The sequence below is a fragment of the Physcomitrium patens genome, chromosome 25 (assembly GCF_059467195.1).
Source record: "Physcomitrium patens ecotype Gransden chromosome 25, ASM5946719v1, whole genome shotgun sequence".
NCBI lineage: Eukaryota > Viridiplantae > Streptophyta > Bryopsida > Funariales > Funariaceae > Physcomitrium > Physcomitrium patens.
In genome coordinates, this window is record NC_143434.1 from 16,280,631 (window position 1) to 16,296,510 (window position 15,880).

At 32.1% G+C, this 15,880-nt stretch overlaps 1 protein-coding gene across 3 annotated transcripts; it reads left to right on the forward strand.

The window, feature by feature from the left end:
- The first annotated feature begins 9,595 nt into the window (after positions 1-9,595).
- LOC112277327 (serine/threonine-protein kinase AtPK2/AtPK19) lies at positions 9,596-14,516 on the forward strand. 3 transcript variants are annotated; one of them, XM_024509492.3, is made up of 8 exons: positions 9,596-9,798; positions 10,214-10,517; positions 11,383-12,082; positions 12,351-12,433; positions 12,813-12,933; positions 13,243-13,416; positions 13,552-13,659; positions 13,816-14,516. In XM_024509492.3, exons 2-8 carry the CDS (start codon positions 10,495-10,497, stop codon positions 14,113-14,115), a joined length of 1,509 nt encoding a protein of 502 aa, XP_024365260.1. In that variant the 5' UTR covers positions 9,596-9,798; positions 10,214-10,494; the 3' UTR covers positions 14,116-14,516. The 3 variants fall into 3 exon arrangements, with proteins under 3 accessions (XP_024365260.1, XP_090103656.1, XP_024365261.1); XM_024509493.3 differs by having other exon boundaries at positions 9,764-9,903; XM_090247530.1 differs by lacking the exon at positions 10,214-10,517 and having other exon boundaries at positions 9,660-9,798.
- Positions 14,517-15,880: the final 1,364 nt, after the last annotated feature.

A 15,880-nucleotide genomic window follows, 5' to 3' on the forward strand; every position in this document is an offset into this window, starting at 1 on the left:
GAAATGCTTTTGTCATCACCATCTAAAACGTAGCTAGAGCATTACATAACCCAAATGGCATAACCTGATAAGCAAATGTTTCCCAGTCCATAGTAAAGTAGTCTTTAGTTGATCTTTCTTTGCAATTTTAACTTGATTATAACCAAAAAATCCATCTAATAAAGAATAATATTCATGCCCTACTATGACATCTAATATACTATTTGTAAAAGATAATAGAAAGTAATCTTTCTTAGTAGTTGCATTTAGTTTTTGGAAGACTTGACAAATTTTGATTTTTCTATTCTTCTTCGGTACCATCATGAATGGAGAAACCCACTCACTATTAGGTATGGGATAAATAAAACTAATCTCAATAAGTTTTTTTAATTCTTCCTTCACTATTAGAAAATATTTTGAATTAAGTCAATGTTGCCTCTGACGAACAGGTTTAGCATCCTCTTTCAAAATGATCTGATGCTTGCAGACTTTTGCTGGGTTATCTTTCAAATCAGCATAAGTCCAAGTAAAAGCAGATTTATGATGAATGAAAAATTCTTTCTAACATGTCAATTCCTAATTCTGAATACTTTTATAAATTTTAATAGTCCAAGGTATTTTATTTGTTGCCAAGTTAATAATTTGACATAAAAGTTTAATTACCTTTTCTTGTTTCAACTCCCATATTGGTTGTGATCTATTCATCAAGTCCGACATATTGGAGGTACTTAATTCTAATTCTAGTGCACATCATATTTTTTCATCCAATCTGTAATAACATGATCAAAATTTTCTATATCTAGCAGATATATCAAATATTCTCTTGGTCCTCTATATTGATACACCATCGTATGGTGTTGAGCTATCTCGAAGGATGCTCCCTCCTTTGCTACAACAACGTCTTCATCAAAATTGAGCTCATCATCAGATGTCAATTTAGATGCTAGTATTTAAAATTTTTCATAATAGTATATCGGATACATTTGTAACACCATCTTGTCTCCGCCTCTCCCAATTGTCAAAGTATCATGACCAAAATCATTCTTGACTTTTGCTTGATAAAGCCACAGTCATCTCAATAAAATTAGATATGATAAAGTTGAATGTTGTAACCAAAAAATGATATAATCTATTTTGTATTTAATATCGATAATTATGCTTTGAATATTTTGCAAGATATCCATTGATTTAACTCAGCTATGATGTATCATCCATAATACCAATGTCGTGGGTATTAAATGTATTAAGTCTAAAGCATCCATTGTATCTATGTTCATTAAATTGATGTTAGAATCACCATCTACTTGAACTCCAAAAATCATAATATCATCTATCAATATGTCGATGGTTGGTGCGCTTGAATCAGGGTTCAAACTGACCTCAAGAACTTCCTTCTTGCATTGCTTATGTCGTGTTAATGATAAATTCAATATTAAACAATACTTTGGTACAACTGCTAGAAGTTGCTTCATCCAAATAGAAGGCTGAATAGCATCTAGATCTTTCACAATGTCATAAGGCTCCATGTTTAAAGAAATTTCCAATGCCTTCTTTCTTTTCATTTATTTTAGCTTCATTCCTTGAGGTAATATATTTTTATTTCTTGGATTTAGACTTTGAATAACTGGAGGAGCTTTCTCGAAATGTCCATCCATGAGAAGATCTTTTAATAGGTAAGATGTCTCTTGAAATACACAAAAGACAAAATTGGTTTAAGCTAAGCCAATACTTTGGTGATTAGGACCTCATTGGTTTGCATAGATAAGCCTAATCTCATCATCGATAAGATATCCAAAACTGGATTTGACGTTTCCATAATTGGATTCAATTGTTCCCTTGTAATTGGTTCACTCAAATGTTGCATTCATCCTTTCTCCTTTTCTTGGCTTCTAATAAGTATTGCTTAGACACATTCTACTTGATTTACCAAGAAATCTTAGAAACCTCAATTATTATCCTTGATCTTACTTTGTAGCTAGATCTATTGATCATGATTATTGAAATTGAATGGAGCATTACACTACTGATATGTATGCCTCAATTGTTTGCAATTTCCATAGACTGGAGCATTGTCATCACTAGCTCTTAGATTAGAACATTCACTAGCATAATGATCAATTTTTCTGCAACGATAACAACAAAGTGGTCTTTTTCGACCTCCATCAGGCATATTGAGTGTTTCCATCGATATATACTGACTAAGCCTGTTCTAAGTTGAATTGGTAAATGGTCTCAATTGTCCTGTTGGTACAAATGTAACTGAAATCAATTATAGTGATGGAAAATATTACTGATATTTTGGTTGTTCCTTCATATAATTATGGAAATTAGATACAAAACTCGGATTATAATTTGGACCTTAAAAGTTATTAAAGGCTCAATTTTACCTATTTGAATAATTTTTGTTCCAACCAAACGTATTTCCCGTTTGAACTTGATTGACATCCCATTGAGTGGATGGAATCATGGTTTGATTACCAAATTATTGTTGCTTTTTCTAATTCCAAAAATTAGTTGCCAAATGCTTTCTTTCACAGAATGTACATTGCACCATTATTTGTGGAAAAGATGGGCATTCTACTACCAAATGACCTTGGCCCTTACAATTATTGCACCATACATTGGGCCTAGTATTGATAGAATTTTGCTTCTTGTGTTTTTCTTTTGTCATATTAATTGCCATTTCTTCCATTTTATTAGTCGAATTGAACAACAAGGTTTCATTAGAATCCTTCAAAGTTGATACTATAGCAACTCTATTATAGTCAATGGTTGCTACTAATAAAAGAAGTATGGAGACTATAATATTGCCATGTTTGGTGGTATAACTTGTAATGGAGTGACATTAATTGTTCCCTGTATATTAGTACTTGAATTGACACCTACATCAAACATTTTGGAATAACTAATTAGTGCTCTATTTCATGTCAGGATTTAATAAACTCCTTGAACTGGAATCATAGTGGCTCCCGTAGTTGTAAATTGATTATAATGGCATTCCTTCCAAACCTTGGCTCGATTAAGAGAGGTAGTTATCGCATTTGGTTGAGCCTCATTTACAAATATTTTTAGTTTAGTTGGGTGCAATTTAATGATTAATATGGACAATACAAAAGCCTTCGACATTTGTTGATTTGGCCACTACTGGAATATATTTACCACATGGCCATAGTACAATTCCATTGTCTTTTTTGGATTCATTTTGCTATCCATTAATCTTTCTCGAAGTCGATCCTCAAAACCAATTGGGCAAAAATAAATTAAAAATACATTCTTTAATGCCTCCCAATTAAAAAATTGATCCATCAATTGATTCATGGTTATACCATTCAAACGCTGTGTCTTTTAAGGTCGTAGGTAGTCATTGCAACCAAATATCTTTACTTTTGCCATTATTGGCTACATATGAAGTCAAGAATTGAGACAAGTATTGATCTGGACCTACACTTGGCAAGCTCTTAAATGTAGATAATAGAACTATGTTAGTTGTGCAATCACCTACATCTCCCATTTGGACTGCTATTGAAACTACTGGACCATTCATTGTCATTGAAGAGGATAATGTGCCACTTAATCTCTTATTAAAATAACCATTGTCTTCCCCAAATGACTTTTTAAACTTTTTAAGCTCCTCAATTTGCTATTATTATCCTTGAATAAGTATATTGGTTGAATTAGAAGTGAAAACGATGGATTTTGAAACACGCTGAATTGATCCTTATTGGCAAGAAATTTATGCCATTCTACGGAACTAGTTTTGATAAAATCGGTTGTTTTTGCTATTGAAAAAGTATCCAATGGAGTATCCAATGGAGTATCCAATTCTTCATTGTTTCCTCCACTTGCAGTTAATGAGCTCAAGAGGTACGTTGGGCTATTGACAAAATTTTCCTTTAGTGCTTTTAGCAATTTTTTTAATGATATATATGTCTAAAATATTAGAGATCAATCAGCTTTTGGATATGCTTGGATATGCCAATAGACATACAACCATGGCTTAATCCAACTTTGTCAATACTTTTTTTTTTAATTTATATTCTTGCTTGTCTTGCAATAATTTTCTTGCTTGCATTTTTTCTTATCTTCCTTTTGACTAGCGTGTTTTTTTACTATAATATTTTCATTCTTAATAACTATAATCTTTCAGTATATACTACTCAATTTACTTCCTAACTTCCATCCAACTACCATTTTTCTTCACTTTTGAACCAATTTCAATTTTATAACCTCTTTGCGCAACATCCAAAACTACTCGTTTGATAGCTAATTCCTAATACTCAACACTATTGTGAATCTCCAGTAAGTGTGCCAAAATGTGGTTGTCATTTTACTTATTCTACAAATTTCTTTTAGAATAAATGTATAGATGGGGATTTGAACACAAGAAAAGACTATCTGCATGAACTTACACATAAGGGTCACACAATTAACCATATTCCAAACCACTAAAACACCAAAGAATACTACAATGCTTTCTCTGACTAATAATACTCCTTCATCAACTAATAACAACAATGTGTAATCCTGCACTCTCAAAAGACTGCTCAAAACACATAAATTCCATCCAATACAAGAAATAATAGTCTTCTACTTCAACCAATCTTGCTTCATACAATTTTTGTAATCACAAACTTCTTCTGTCAAAACTCACACAAATCTCAACTAATACCAATCATAATCTTCTATTGAAAATCAATCTTTCATAGAATCTGATAATAATCTTCTAATATCTTCTCATAATAATTCAATCACACAGTACTTCAATTACATATTCAATATCTCGTAAATCAATCTCTGATTTATTCCACAGATTCATTTTATAATATTTAGAAACTATCCATTATTCTTCAACTACAAAGAAAAAAAATAAAACAAAGAGGTAGCACGAAGCTTATCTCAGCTCATGACTATCACAATTTGGCCCCTCCAATATCTTCTTCAACTTACTTATGCTTTACTTCTGAAATTCCAAATTCTAACCATTATTCTCTACTTAACCGTTTTTTACAACTAATTCAATCATCCAATCTATTGAATTGACAATCCTAAGAGTGATCAATCTACTTTACCCATATCTTACAAAAAAACAAATTTTTATCCATTCTACAAAATTCTTCAAGCTAAGTTTCTTCATCTTCTTCTTTCTTATATAAATTAATTTTTTATATGTTTTCTAAGATGAATGTATTGAAAATATATTAATAATACTTCATTATGTCTCAATTTCTATTTTCTAATTATTAATCTATGGATTTGAATAAGTAGTTTATTAATCACATCTTTTAACATTAGTTCTATCATATAGAAGATGCCTTAAATCACCATCTTTTAGCTTTACAATAGTCCATTGATGACAATATTTATGAGTGTTCAATTTACAAGGATTTTTCCAAATGCTTCCAATTGGTTTGACATGTCTATTGCTTCCATGAAATAAGTGTTGATTTTACTCCCTTCTTTTATTATCATTTTATATAGCTTATTTGTTAGAAGCATAATCTACTATTAGTCTCTTATATTGAGCATCCTTTTGAGTATGTCTCATGAATTTCCAAGGTTGATATATTGAAAGAATATACTTATCAAGCTATCTATAAGTGACATGAAAAGAGTTCTTTTTTTAGTATCTATTAATTGAATCTCTTTACTTAAGTAATTGTATCTATTTAAGGTCTTTTTTTTTCTTTCTCACTCTTTCTTTCTCTCTTTCTATGTTGAGAGTAGACCTCACATAATCTAATATTATCCTAAATATGTAATTTAAATTTTAAGATTTTTTTATACGAATTTATATTAGAATCTTACCATCAAAAATGAATTAAATAACACATATTATAAGGATTTTTTTTATACAAAATTTCTCATTTTTTATACATTCATTTTTTTTTAACATAAAATTTTAAATACCAACCATTAGAAAATCTACTTAATAATATCATATTATTAGAAGATTTGATATTTTTATCTATAATAAAAAAATTAAATAAATATATTTTTAGTAAAATTTTAAATTTTATAGTATTTTTTATTTCTACAATTCAAAGTAATAGAGATATTTTTTAATAATATTTATTTAAATTTAATAAAAAAGACCAACAAGTTATACAGCAAAAATATTTGCATCCAAAATATTATTATTTACATTTAATAATGTATCAAATTTGTTTGTGACAATGGAAGTTGATTGTACATCTCTTATTGCTTTAAACACTCTTTCTTCAAATCTAAAACATAATTCTTTTAAAAAAAAATTCAAATCATTGATAAAAAATCATATAAAAACATTTTGTAGCTTTTTTTTTCTTATTTTTGATTTATATCAACATACAAAGGAATATTATACAAACCTGTCTTAAATTTGGAATTTAAAATCTAATATTTTAAAAAATTTTAGACGTTTTATTTTTTAAAAAATATCTTGCATAATAACAAAAAAAAATTTAATCTAAAATCAGTATTCTTAGCATCATGTAGGTGAAAAAAAAAATTAATCTAAAATCAGTATTCTTAGCATCATGTAGGTGAAAAAAAAAATCTGTAATTCTTTTAATTGTATTATTTTGATTTGCATAGCATTACAATCATTTTTATGAAATGTTTCTATATAAATCATATGACAAGCATACAGCATTAGTCAAAAAAATATTAAATTAAGTAAATAAAAATGATAAAGATAAATGACAGCATACCTCTTTAATTTTTTAGTACTAATTTACATTGAAAATTTCAACATTAATAGGTATTTTATGAATTATTTTCTTATAAATACCTTCATGACAATAACAATGCATTGTAATAAAGTTTTTTTACCACAAAAAAATTAAATACCTTTAAAATAATATTTAGAATAAGATGAAAGTCTTTCAAATTTTATTAATATTATTTCATTTCAATATTTACTTTCACATCACGAATTGCATGTTTTTATGCAATTTTCTACATGTTTTATACGTATTCATTCTACTTTCTTATCTACGTTTTAATATTTATAAATTATAAATGTGAGTATTAAACGTGTATCAAAAAATTTATTACTGCATATTTATATAAATTTAAAAAATAATAATAAGAAAACTGGATTTCTTTATTTTTAAAATAAATTAAGAATATCATGTATCTTAATCAGCTTCAAAAAAATTGCTTTTCAATAATTCTTCATTTATTATTCCATGGTATAGATGACATTACTAAAAATTTTAAAACCCATATTACTTTTTAGCCCTTGCAATTGTAAGTAGAGGCCATATTCAATGAAATATAGAATATAAGACAAAATCATGCTAACAAGACCAAAATACCATCAATACAGCTTCATAATTCCTCATAACATGCATTATAATCATGCACTAAGAATAATTTCAAAAAACAATATTTAATACATTATCTTATGCAAAACAAAATCATATAGTCTACTATGTGGAAAAATTAAATAAATAAATAGTAATTCAAGTGCAATTAGACATACTATGTAAGTATGATACTAGCAATGTTTTAATTTATTTGCAATTTTACGAATAATTATTCAAATTTATAAACATGCAAGTGAGACTACCAAAAGAGATCCATAAGAAGAAGTGTTTTGTTTTTATATATTTTTTATTTAGTCTTGCTGTCCATTGTCAAGCTCCAAATATTTTGTCTATTATACAATAAAATTTATACAAGTACTTACTTGAATGGTACATTTTGCACAGATGAATTTAATTTAGATATTATTAATTATAATCATTTCTAAATATTAATTGACTTACAAGAATTTGTATTTGTATTTGTTTTCTAAGTAGTCCATGGATTTGAAGAGCAAAGTTCTAATTGAATTTAGAATGGTAAATGGTGACTATCAAGTTGGAACTTATTAAAAATAAAGTCTTTATAAATATTAAAGAGATGTCTTAATGCAAAATATTTGGAGTTGATTAGTACCTAAAATTAAAAGAAAAGGTGGATTTAAGACATTCTCAAAGTTTATTTACATCTAATGCAAGTCTACAATAGAGTTATGTTTAGGATAAAGAGATAATGTTTTTGCTTTGAATGTAAGTTTACATATATTTTATCAGTAATTGCAAACTAAATTATTATCAAAACCATTTTTCAGCACAAAATATTTATTCTTACATCCAAATATAGACTTAGTGTGACACAAGTAAGATATAAAGATACTAAAAATACAACCTTCAGAAGTATAACAGTAAACCTTTATAAAATATTTTTAAAATTGTTATTATAATTTGAAGTCATTGTGCATTTTTGAATGACAAGCTAAAATAATAGTTGGTATAAATTTCCACAATAGATGTGAAAAAGATTATTACAATAGAAATATGAAAATTAAAGTGCAACAATTTTTTTTTTTTTTTAAATTAAAAACTGTGCACATGAATTATTACAATCCACTTTACAAAAAATTCATTACTTATTTAGAATAGATAGAGTAGCAAAAAAGAAAATAGTTTTAATGCATTAGAATTAGATAGTGAATATTGTGTACATAAGAGTAGAGCTAAAAATTGTAGATGGAAAAAGAGCAAAGAATTATAAAGTTCAACAGTAGTCTTCTACATTTTAGGTTTCTAAAAGCTATGTGGCCTTGTTTACAAAAAGATTATATAAAAGATTTGTAGAAAAGAAATAAAAGGTACATTAAAAAATATTTCATTGTTTGTATTTCTATCAACAAAAACAAATTATGAAGTTTGGACACACTATCTAAAGGTATCATAAATTTATCTTTATTATGATAAAAATATCATAATTAGATTAAAACTAAAATAAAGAAACTATAACAAAGTTAAGCAAAGAAACACAATACAACAAAATGTAACAAAGGACTAGAATAAGGAACACAAAACACATAAAAATCAGAGCAAAAAATACAATATAACATATTAAATGACTAAAATAGTAGAATAGAACAAAGAATACATTTGAACAAAGAGCAAAGAATAAAACAAAGGATTTAACTAAACAAGAGATTACAACATAGTAGATCAAACAATAGAATTAGAGAAAAGCAAAGAACTATAACAAAAGAATGTAACATAATGCAAAAAAACAACAAAGATGTATACAAATTTCTATAGCAAACAACCACACCAACTCATTAATACTTAGAATTTTATTGAAGTAAAGATAATTGTTTATCAATGTCAATATACTCATCAATCAGTTTTTATTACAAATTATTTATTTCTATAACTACAAAAAGATAAATTTGGAAGATACCTCAAGGTGGAGCTTTTGACTTTTACACCCACCTTTAATGCCTTCAATTAATATTCTCCAAGAAACTATTTTACATTTCACTCATATTTTGTAAAAAGTTACATTCTTTGATAATTCTTACATTAACTTTACAATTCTTGGCTCGACTTTCACCCACCCACCCACAAATTTACTTTCTCAAACTCCACCTATTTTTAATTGTTCTTTAAGGTGTCACCAACTCATTTGCTTTCAATTCAAATGAGGTCAAAAGGAAATTGCGTCAAAAGGCAAAAGATGACCCCTCGTTGGAGATCAGATCCGACGTGGAAGTTGACGTAGCCTCCGTGGCCAGCACATTCCGCTCGGAATATGCGAGGCCCGATGATCGTCGTCGTCTTCTTCGTCAGGACGCGACCGACGCGACCAGTTCGCATCGCCAGGAGGGGAGCGAGTGAGAGTGTGTTGCAAGGATGAGCGGAGCTTGCGTGGTCAGAATTGCATTTCACAGCCCCCGTTACGCTCGCCCTCATGCAACGCCGTGAACGCCTCGTGCCTCCAGCTCCATTTCGAATGCTGAGGCTCCCCTTACGATGCAGTATCGCTCATTGGAGAGTAAGTGATTTCAGGGGTTATTGTTTGATTTGTTGGAGTGAGTGAGAAGGGGAAAGCAATCTATCTATCCTTGTTGATATTGTCCGTGGAGCGTCTCGGTTTCTGGTACCCCTCTGTTTCATTTTGTGCATGAGAGGGGGGGGGGGGGGGGGGGGGAGAGCGTGTCTCGAAGAGTGATTGTCGATGTCACCCTACATTAGGGTTTTAATGTGACTTTCTTGTTTGGGCTTGATAGAACGTTCTGTAAATCTCGTATGCTCCTGTTTGTGTGTGTGTGTGTGTGCTTGTGTTTTGATTACTTATAGTTTTTTTTTACAAGAGACGAAGAAATTTTATGTTATATCCAATGTCATGAAACTTGTGCACCGGGGGAGTGTCGTACTGATCTGGATTCGATACTTTGCAACTGTTTTAGGGCGGTGAAACGTATCTCGACGAACTCGATGTAAAGAGACTCGATAGTCTAAATTTTGGTTTGTGTTTGGAGCAAGAACTTAATTGCCGACGACGGCACTGACCAAGTGTATACGGTGGCCATAGCTAGCACGATGTAACCCTGGGCCTTCTCGTGGCCGTCCTCGGACGTGCTGTGTTCTATTACTACTTCCCGCTTAGAAAGTGTCCCCTGCAAATTCTGTGTCCGTATTTGGCAGGCTTATCGAGTGCTGTTAACAGGTTGTCGTCTCCTTCTTCGCAATGACGCTTACTACTGGTTTCAGGTTAGTTTCGCACATCATTTACTCCTGCTCGTCTGGTTTTGGGTGCAGTCTTTTTCAGTCGCGATGAGCAAACCATGGGGTATTTGGTTTCAGCAAATATTTTTGGTTCTAGCGCAGTCATTTGATGAATTCCTCAACGTACCTTGGGCGTGCCACATGCTTGATTTAGTCCCTCTCTCTCTCTAGCGGAAAATTTGCTTAAAAGCATTGCCCACAGCTAAACTCCTTTCATTGGGTTAAAAATGGGCCAAAATCGATTTAATTGGTGGCTTTGTGTGGACCAAGCGGAGAACATAGTGTGAATGGAATTTTTTAAATGCTTGACGTGATTCGATACACGAGATTCGATGTAAGTTTGAGAAAAATGTTTAGTACAACAGAAATACATGCAAAGTGGCAGCAAAATTCAGTTTTTTTAATGAATGAGCTTACCGCGAGTAAACTACTACTTCAGTCGGGCTATGTAGGCGAATTTGATTTGTCTCTCTTAATATCATTCTAGTATTTCTAACTATAGGTATTTAGAATGGACATGGTCATTTTACTTTTTGAGCTTAGACGGAAATGATATTTGGAGGTTGCAATGAAAAATAAAGAGGGACACTAGAAAAAGATCGCGCTAATATTTGACTTACATCTCTGATTCTTTACATTGAACCTGAAGCAATTGCATGAAATAATACCCATGGTAGTATTAATTAGTCTCGGCAGATTGGAGTATATAAAGTTCCTAGGATCAACTCTAGTAACCATCGAGCCATCGCAGCTGAGTCCCTTGATCCTCCAGTCTACTTTTTTCCACCTCAGTTTGAGTTTCTAGTTTTGCCGAGTATTTACAATATCGTATTTGACATCTTCTTAACAGAAATATGGCCACCTCCAAAAGTAAATTACCTGCAGCGCCAGAAGTTTCTCCACTTTCTCTACCGACGGTGCAAACCCCATATTATCCTGACCAATTGAATGAAGAGTACGATTTTTCTGACGTCTTTGGCCATGTACAGCCTCATAATACTCCCCCGCTGCTCGTTGTTGCTGAGGATGTAGACACAATTGAATGGGGCCCTGAGCTACTGCAAGATCCTGTGGTCGTATACTCTCGATCGCACTCTCTCGTTGGACCATCTCCAAAGCTCAGCTTAACCAGATCACACAACAAATCTGCCTGTGATGAGCAGGGCTCCTCATCAGCTATTGAGGAGGCCATTTCCTTGTCCACTGTTGGTTCATTGACTTCTAAGATGACGGGGCTAGCGCTTAGTGATTCCGGGGACAGTGGCAGTGAACGAGAATGTGATGAGCATTTACCGAAGGAGCTTGAGAAAGGTAATGGAGTGGAGAAATTAGGTCCTCAGGATTTTGAGCTCCTGAGAGTCGTTGGTCAAGGCGCATTTGGTAAAGTTTTTCAGGTTCAAAAGAAGGGCACTTCGGAAATCTACGCTATGAAGGTTATGAGAAAGGAAAAGATAATTGAGCGAAACCACGGGGACTACATGAAGGCAGAAAGAGACATTCTCACCAAGGTGGTTCATCCCTTCATCGTGCAGCTGCAATACTCTTTTCAGGTCTGCAATTTCTATCATAATTTCTTTGATGCTCTGATCTTGTTCTATCTTAACCTTTCTTGAAACAGTCCACTCTCATACCAGGATTTTCTATTTATTTTATATTTTTGTTGTTGTTTTCTTTCTTCCTTTTCTGCATAACATGCGTTAGGTGGATGTATTCGATACATGTGAAATGGGGGCTGCAATTTGTGGCATTACAACATCACATACGGCATCATATTCAAAGGAATTGGACTAACGTGCTAATTCTTTTCCTTGAGTGCAGACAAAGTCCAAGCTCTACTTGGTCCTTGACTTTATTAACGGTGGACATCTTTTTTTCCAGCTTTTTCGTCAAGGAACCTTCAAGTGAGTGTCCGACTGGTCAGCTGACTGTAACTTTTGTGAAATTTTTGTGCGTGGAAATGTCATTGATGTTCTTTCGTAAAGCTAAATTGCTGCTGTGTTGGTAAGATGTTACGTTTGTTAGTAGTTCATGCATTCTTGAGGTGGTTTTGTAGCAGTGTAAGGAGCGCAACGTAACTTCAGTGGTTCATTAGTTGCTTCATATTTGTTCATGTGCCAGTTATTGTTTGTTTCACCACTCTTTGGTAATCCATGTTTTTGGGTTATCGTTTAAGTCATCATTTAAGTACTATTTCAGTATATTAGTGACATGAAAGTATCTGATCTTCTGAGTAATGAAGAACATTTCTAATTTGAACTCACGAGGTGGTTTAATATTCAGCGAGGATTTGGCACGCATGTACACTGCGGAGATAGTGCTGGCTGTTGCACACCTTCATGAGAATGGAATCATTCATCGGGACTTGAAACCTGAGAACATCCTTCTAGATGCTGATGGTCATGTATGTGATTAGTCACAATTCCATACTTGTCTATACTTTTCGGTGCAGCTCATGAAAAGTTTTATCTTTTGAGTGAATGGATGATTATGTGTGAATGTGACATGTACAATCACTCGTTTCTCTCATCCGTTTTGTGAATGGGATTTTTTAATTTAGTTTTTTGTTCATATCCTGGCACTTTTGAGTTGCTCACGGTGTAAGTTGGAATTTATTAAGGTCCAAAAACCATGGAAGTGAATTTGAAACTAGGTAAGACAAAAAATACATAGTGTGGCGTTCACTAAAGCACCTAATTGATTTGTCTTCCAGGTTATGCTCACTGACTTTGGACTAGCTAAGGAGGTGAAGGAAGACAGTCACTCAAATTCACTCTGTGGGACTATAGAATACATGGCACCTGAGATTATTCTTTCAAAAGGGCATGGTAAAGCAGCTGATTGGTGGAGTGTCGGCATCCTACTTTATGAGATGCTCACTGGTCAGGTGAGGATTGGATATTTAAGGCTACGACTGTTTTTTAATTATTATTTTTTCGAATTTATTCTTCGTTAGGCATCTAGGAATCTACACTGTATAACTACTAGACATAAATGTGCAATCGGGAATGGGCGGATGCAGCCTCCTTTTACGCAAAAAAACAAGCAGAAGCTGCAGCAGAAGGTCATCAAAGACAAAATCAAGTTACCAACATACTTGACTGCGGATGCAAACAACCTCCTGAAAGGGGTAAGCACATATGTTTTGAGACAACGGCATTATTTCATGAGATTGTAGTGTCATGCGGTTCAGGCCATTCTCACAAGGCTATGCGTTGTGCCGTCTGGCTTTTGGATATCTTTTGGCTTCTGTAGTGTATTTTTATATTTTGGGATGTATGTGCAGCTGCTGCAGAAAGATCCAAGTAAACGACTTGGAAATGGCCCCACTGGGAGTAGGGACGTAAAGCAGCACAAGTGGTTCAAAAATATCAATTGGCGCAAGCTTGAAATGCGCGAAGTTACGCCAAAGTTTGTTCCTGCCGTGAATGGCAAGCAGTGCACTGCGAACTTTGATGAGATGTGGACAATGTTGCCCATCGACGATTCTCCAGCCGGGACTCCGAAGACTACTGATCATGACTTTTTTCAGGGTTATACGTATGTTTCCCCAAATGTGTGGCTCCAGGGTGACGATTCCTCATGATTCATAGCAAGTCGCACACTTTGTAAGCGATTTCCTTCGAGGTGTGCAGTAAGCACCTATTATAGCACAATGGGATTGGATCGATCTGATTATTATTCTACTCTTCTATACCGTTCATCCCTATCCATAGTTTTCACAGGACTCCAAAGTACGCGTCTCTCAATAATATGTTGATTGAGGATTAATTAGAGCATCCAATTTTAGTCCCCATTTTCTAATATCTTTTATGCAGACAAAAAGTCGGTCGTTCTATGCGTTGGGAATATTTAAATGTTTCAATCTCGTATATGTCATAGAATTTTCTGAACTGGACATATTTCTAAACCTGCTATTTTGATAATTTGGGGCTTGGAAGCACCAATTAATTCTTCTGTAATACAAGCTAATTTTCTTTGATGAGATATACATGCTTTTGAGGTTACCAGATCAAGGGTTGCAGTTGAAATTCAGGCTCTTCTTGGGGATGCAAACGGCACACACTGTCTCTTTGTGGTCCTTGACGACTTCTTGATTGATCATTTCTGTTTTAGTTTGACATACATGGGGTGAATCTGTTACATTGGTTAAAGATTTGAGGGATAACAATTTAGGTTGTCATGTTATTCTTATCAAAGAGTAGATACAAGAGGAATTAATTATTACCTACTGCACGCTTTACTTACTCAAGTTGCTTTGTGAGACTCTGTTTTGTCATTGAATATTATTCCCATCTTGATTTATATAATATTTTCTAGTAATCTATAAATTATTCTGATTATTGATAAAAGTGTTTCTATATTTAGTTTCTTTTAGAATACTATTATTTTTAATCAGTGACCCTCCATGTTTAAAAACCTTGTCTACATCAATTGCCTTATATATTCACAAATAAAAAGATCCATCTTTATTAGTTTCAACATTTTCTAAAATCCAAATTGACTAAACATAGTTGTCTTGTTTGTAGGGAGAATGTGGTTCTAAAAATGGCACAGAGTGAGTTTACTTTTTGCAAATAAAGCTTGTTTCTACAAGAATGTTTTCCATAGCCCCCAATCATTTTGGACTAGATACTAGTTTGTTTAGAAGTAATGTAGGAACAATCTATATTTTACTAAGTAAAGAGTGTTTCCAAAATTTATACATTACTAATTTAGTTGCTTGATGATAACATAGTGGGCAATTTTTTAACAAGATATTCTTAATTTTTATCAAATGTTTATTAATTGTCACACTTTTATGCCATATTAAATGCAATAACTTGGCCTCTTTTGGAATTCTAACTTTGAACTAGATATTCTTTTAGTTAAAAGTGAAGTTAAAATCCAATATTCTTTATTTGATGTTGCCAAGTTTCACAACAATAAAAATATTTTAATATATTTTTTCCTATTTTTGTTGTATATCTCTTCTCCTAACTATCATTTGTTTATTAAATATTTTTTAATATTTTTTAATTTTTATGAGCCAACACTATAACTTTATATCCATAAAAATTTGTTTATTTTCTTTTAAAATATTTACCATAAAAATTTACCAAGTATAATTCCTTATGATTAGATGTAATGTTTGACTTGCCATTGTTTGTCTTATAAGTTTTTTAGATTCAACATTGTTCAATTATAACACTCTGAATCAAGCTCTTAGATGAAAAATGTCCACTTTACAACATACAAGTATATGAAATATATAATTTTTTGTATTATCAATTTAGGATCATGAAGTTAGAATACTAGAAGTGTATTATCTAAAGAATTATACAATCAAGTTTACTTTGGTTCTTTTTTTG

Bases quoted from the DNA above. Each gene is read 5' to 3' on its own strand.
- LOC112277327 (XM_024509492.3), top strand. From the start codon at position 10,495: ATGACGCTTACTACTGGTTTCAG. The intron at 10,518-11,382 runs GTTAGTTTCGCA...TCTTCTTAACAG, and splicing joins ACGCTTACTACTGGTTTCAG to AAATATGGCCACCTCCAAAA. The intron at 13,417-13,551 runs GTGAGGATTGGA...GGGCGGATGCAG, and splicing joins ATGAGATGCTCACTGGTCAG to CCTCCTTTTACGCAAAAAAA.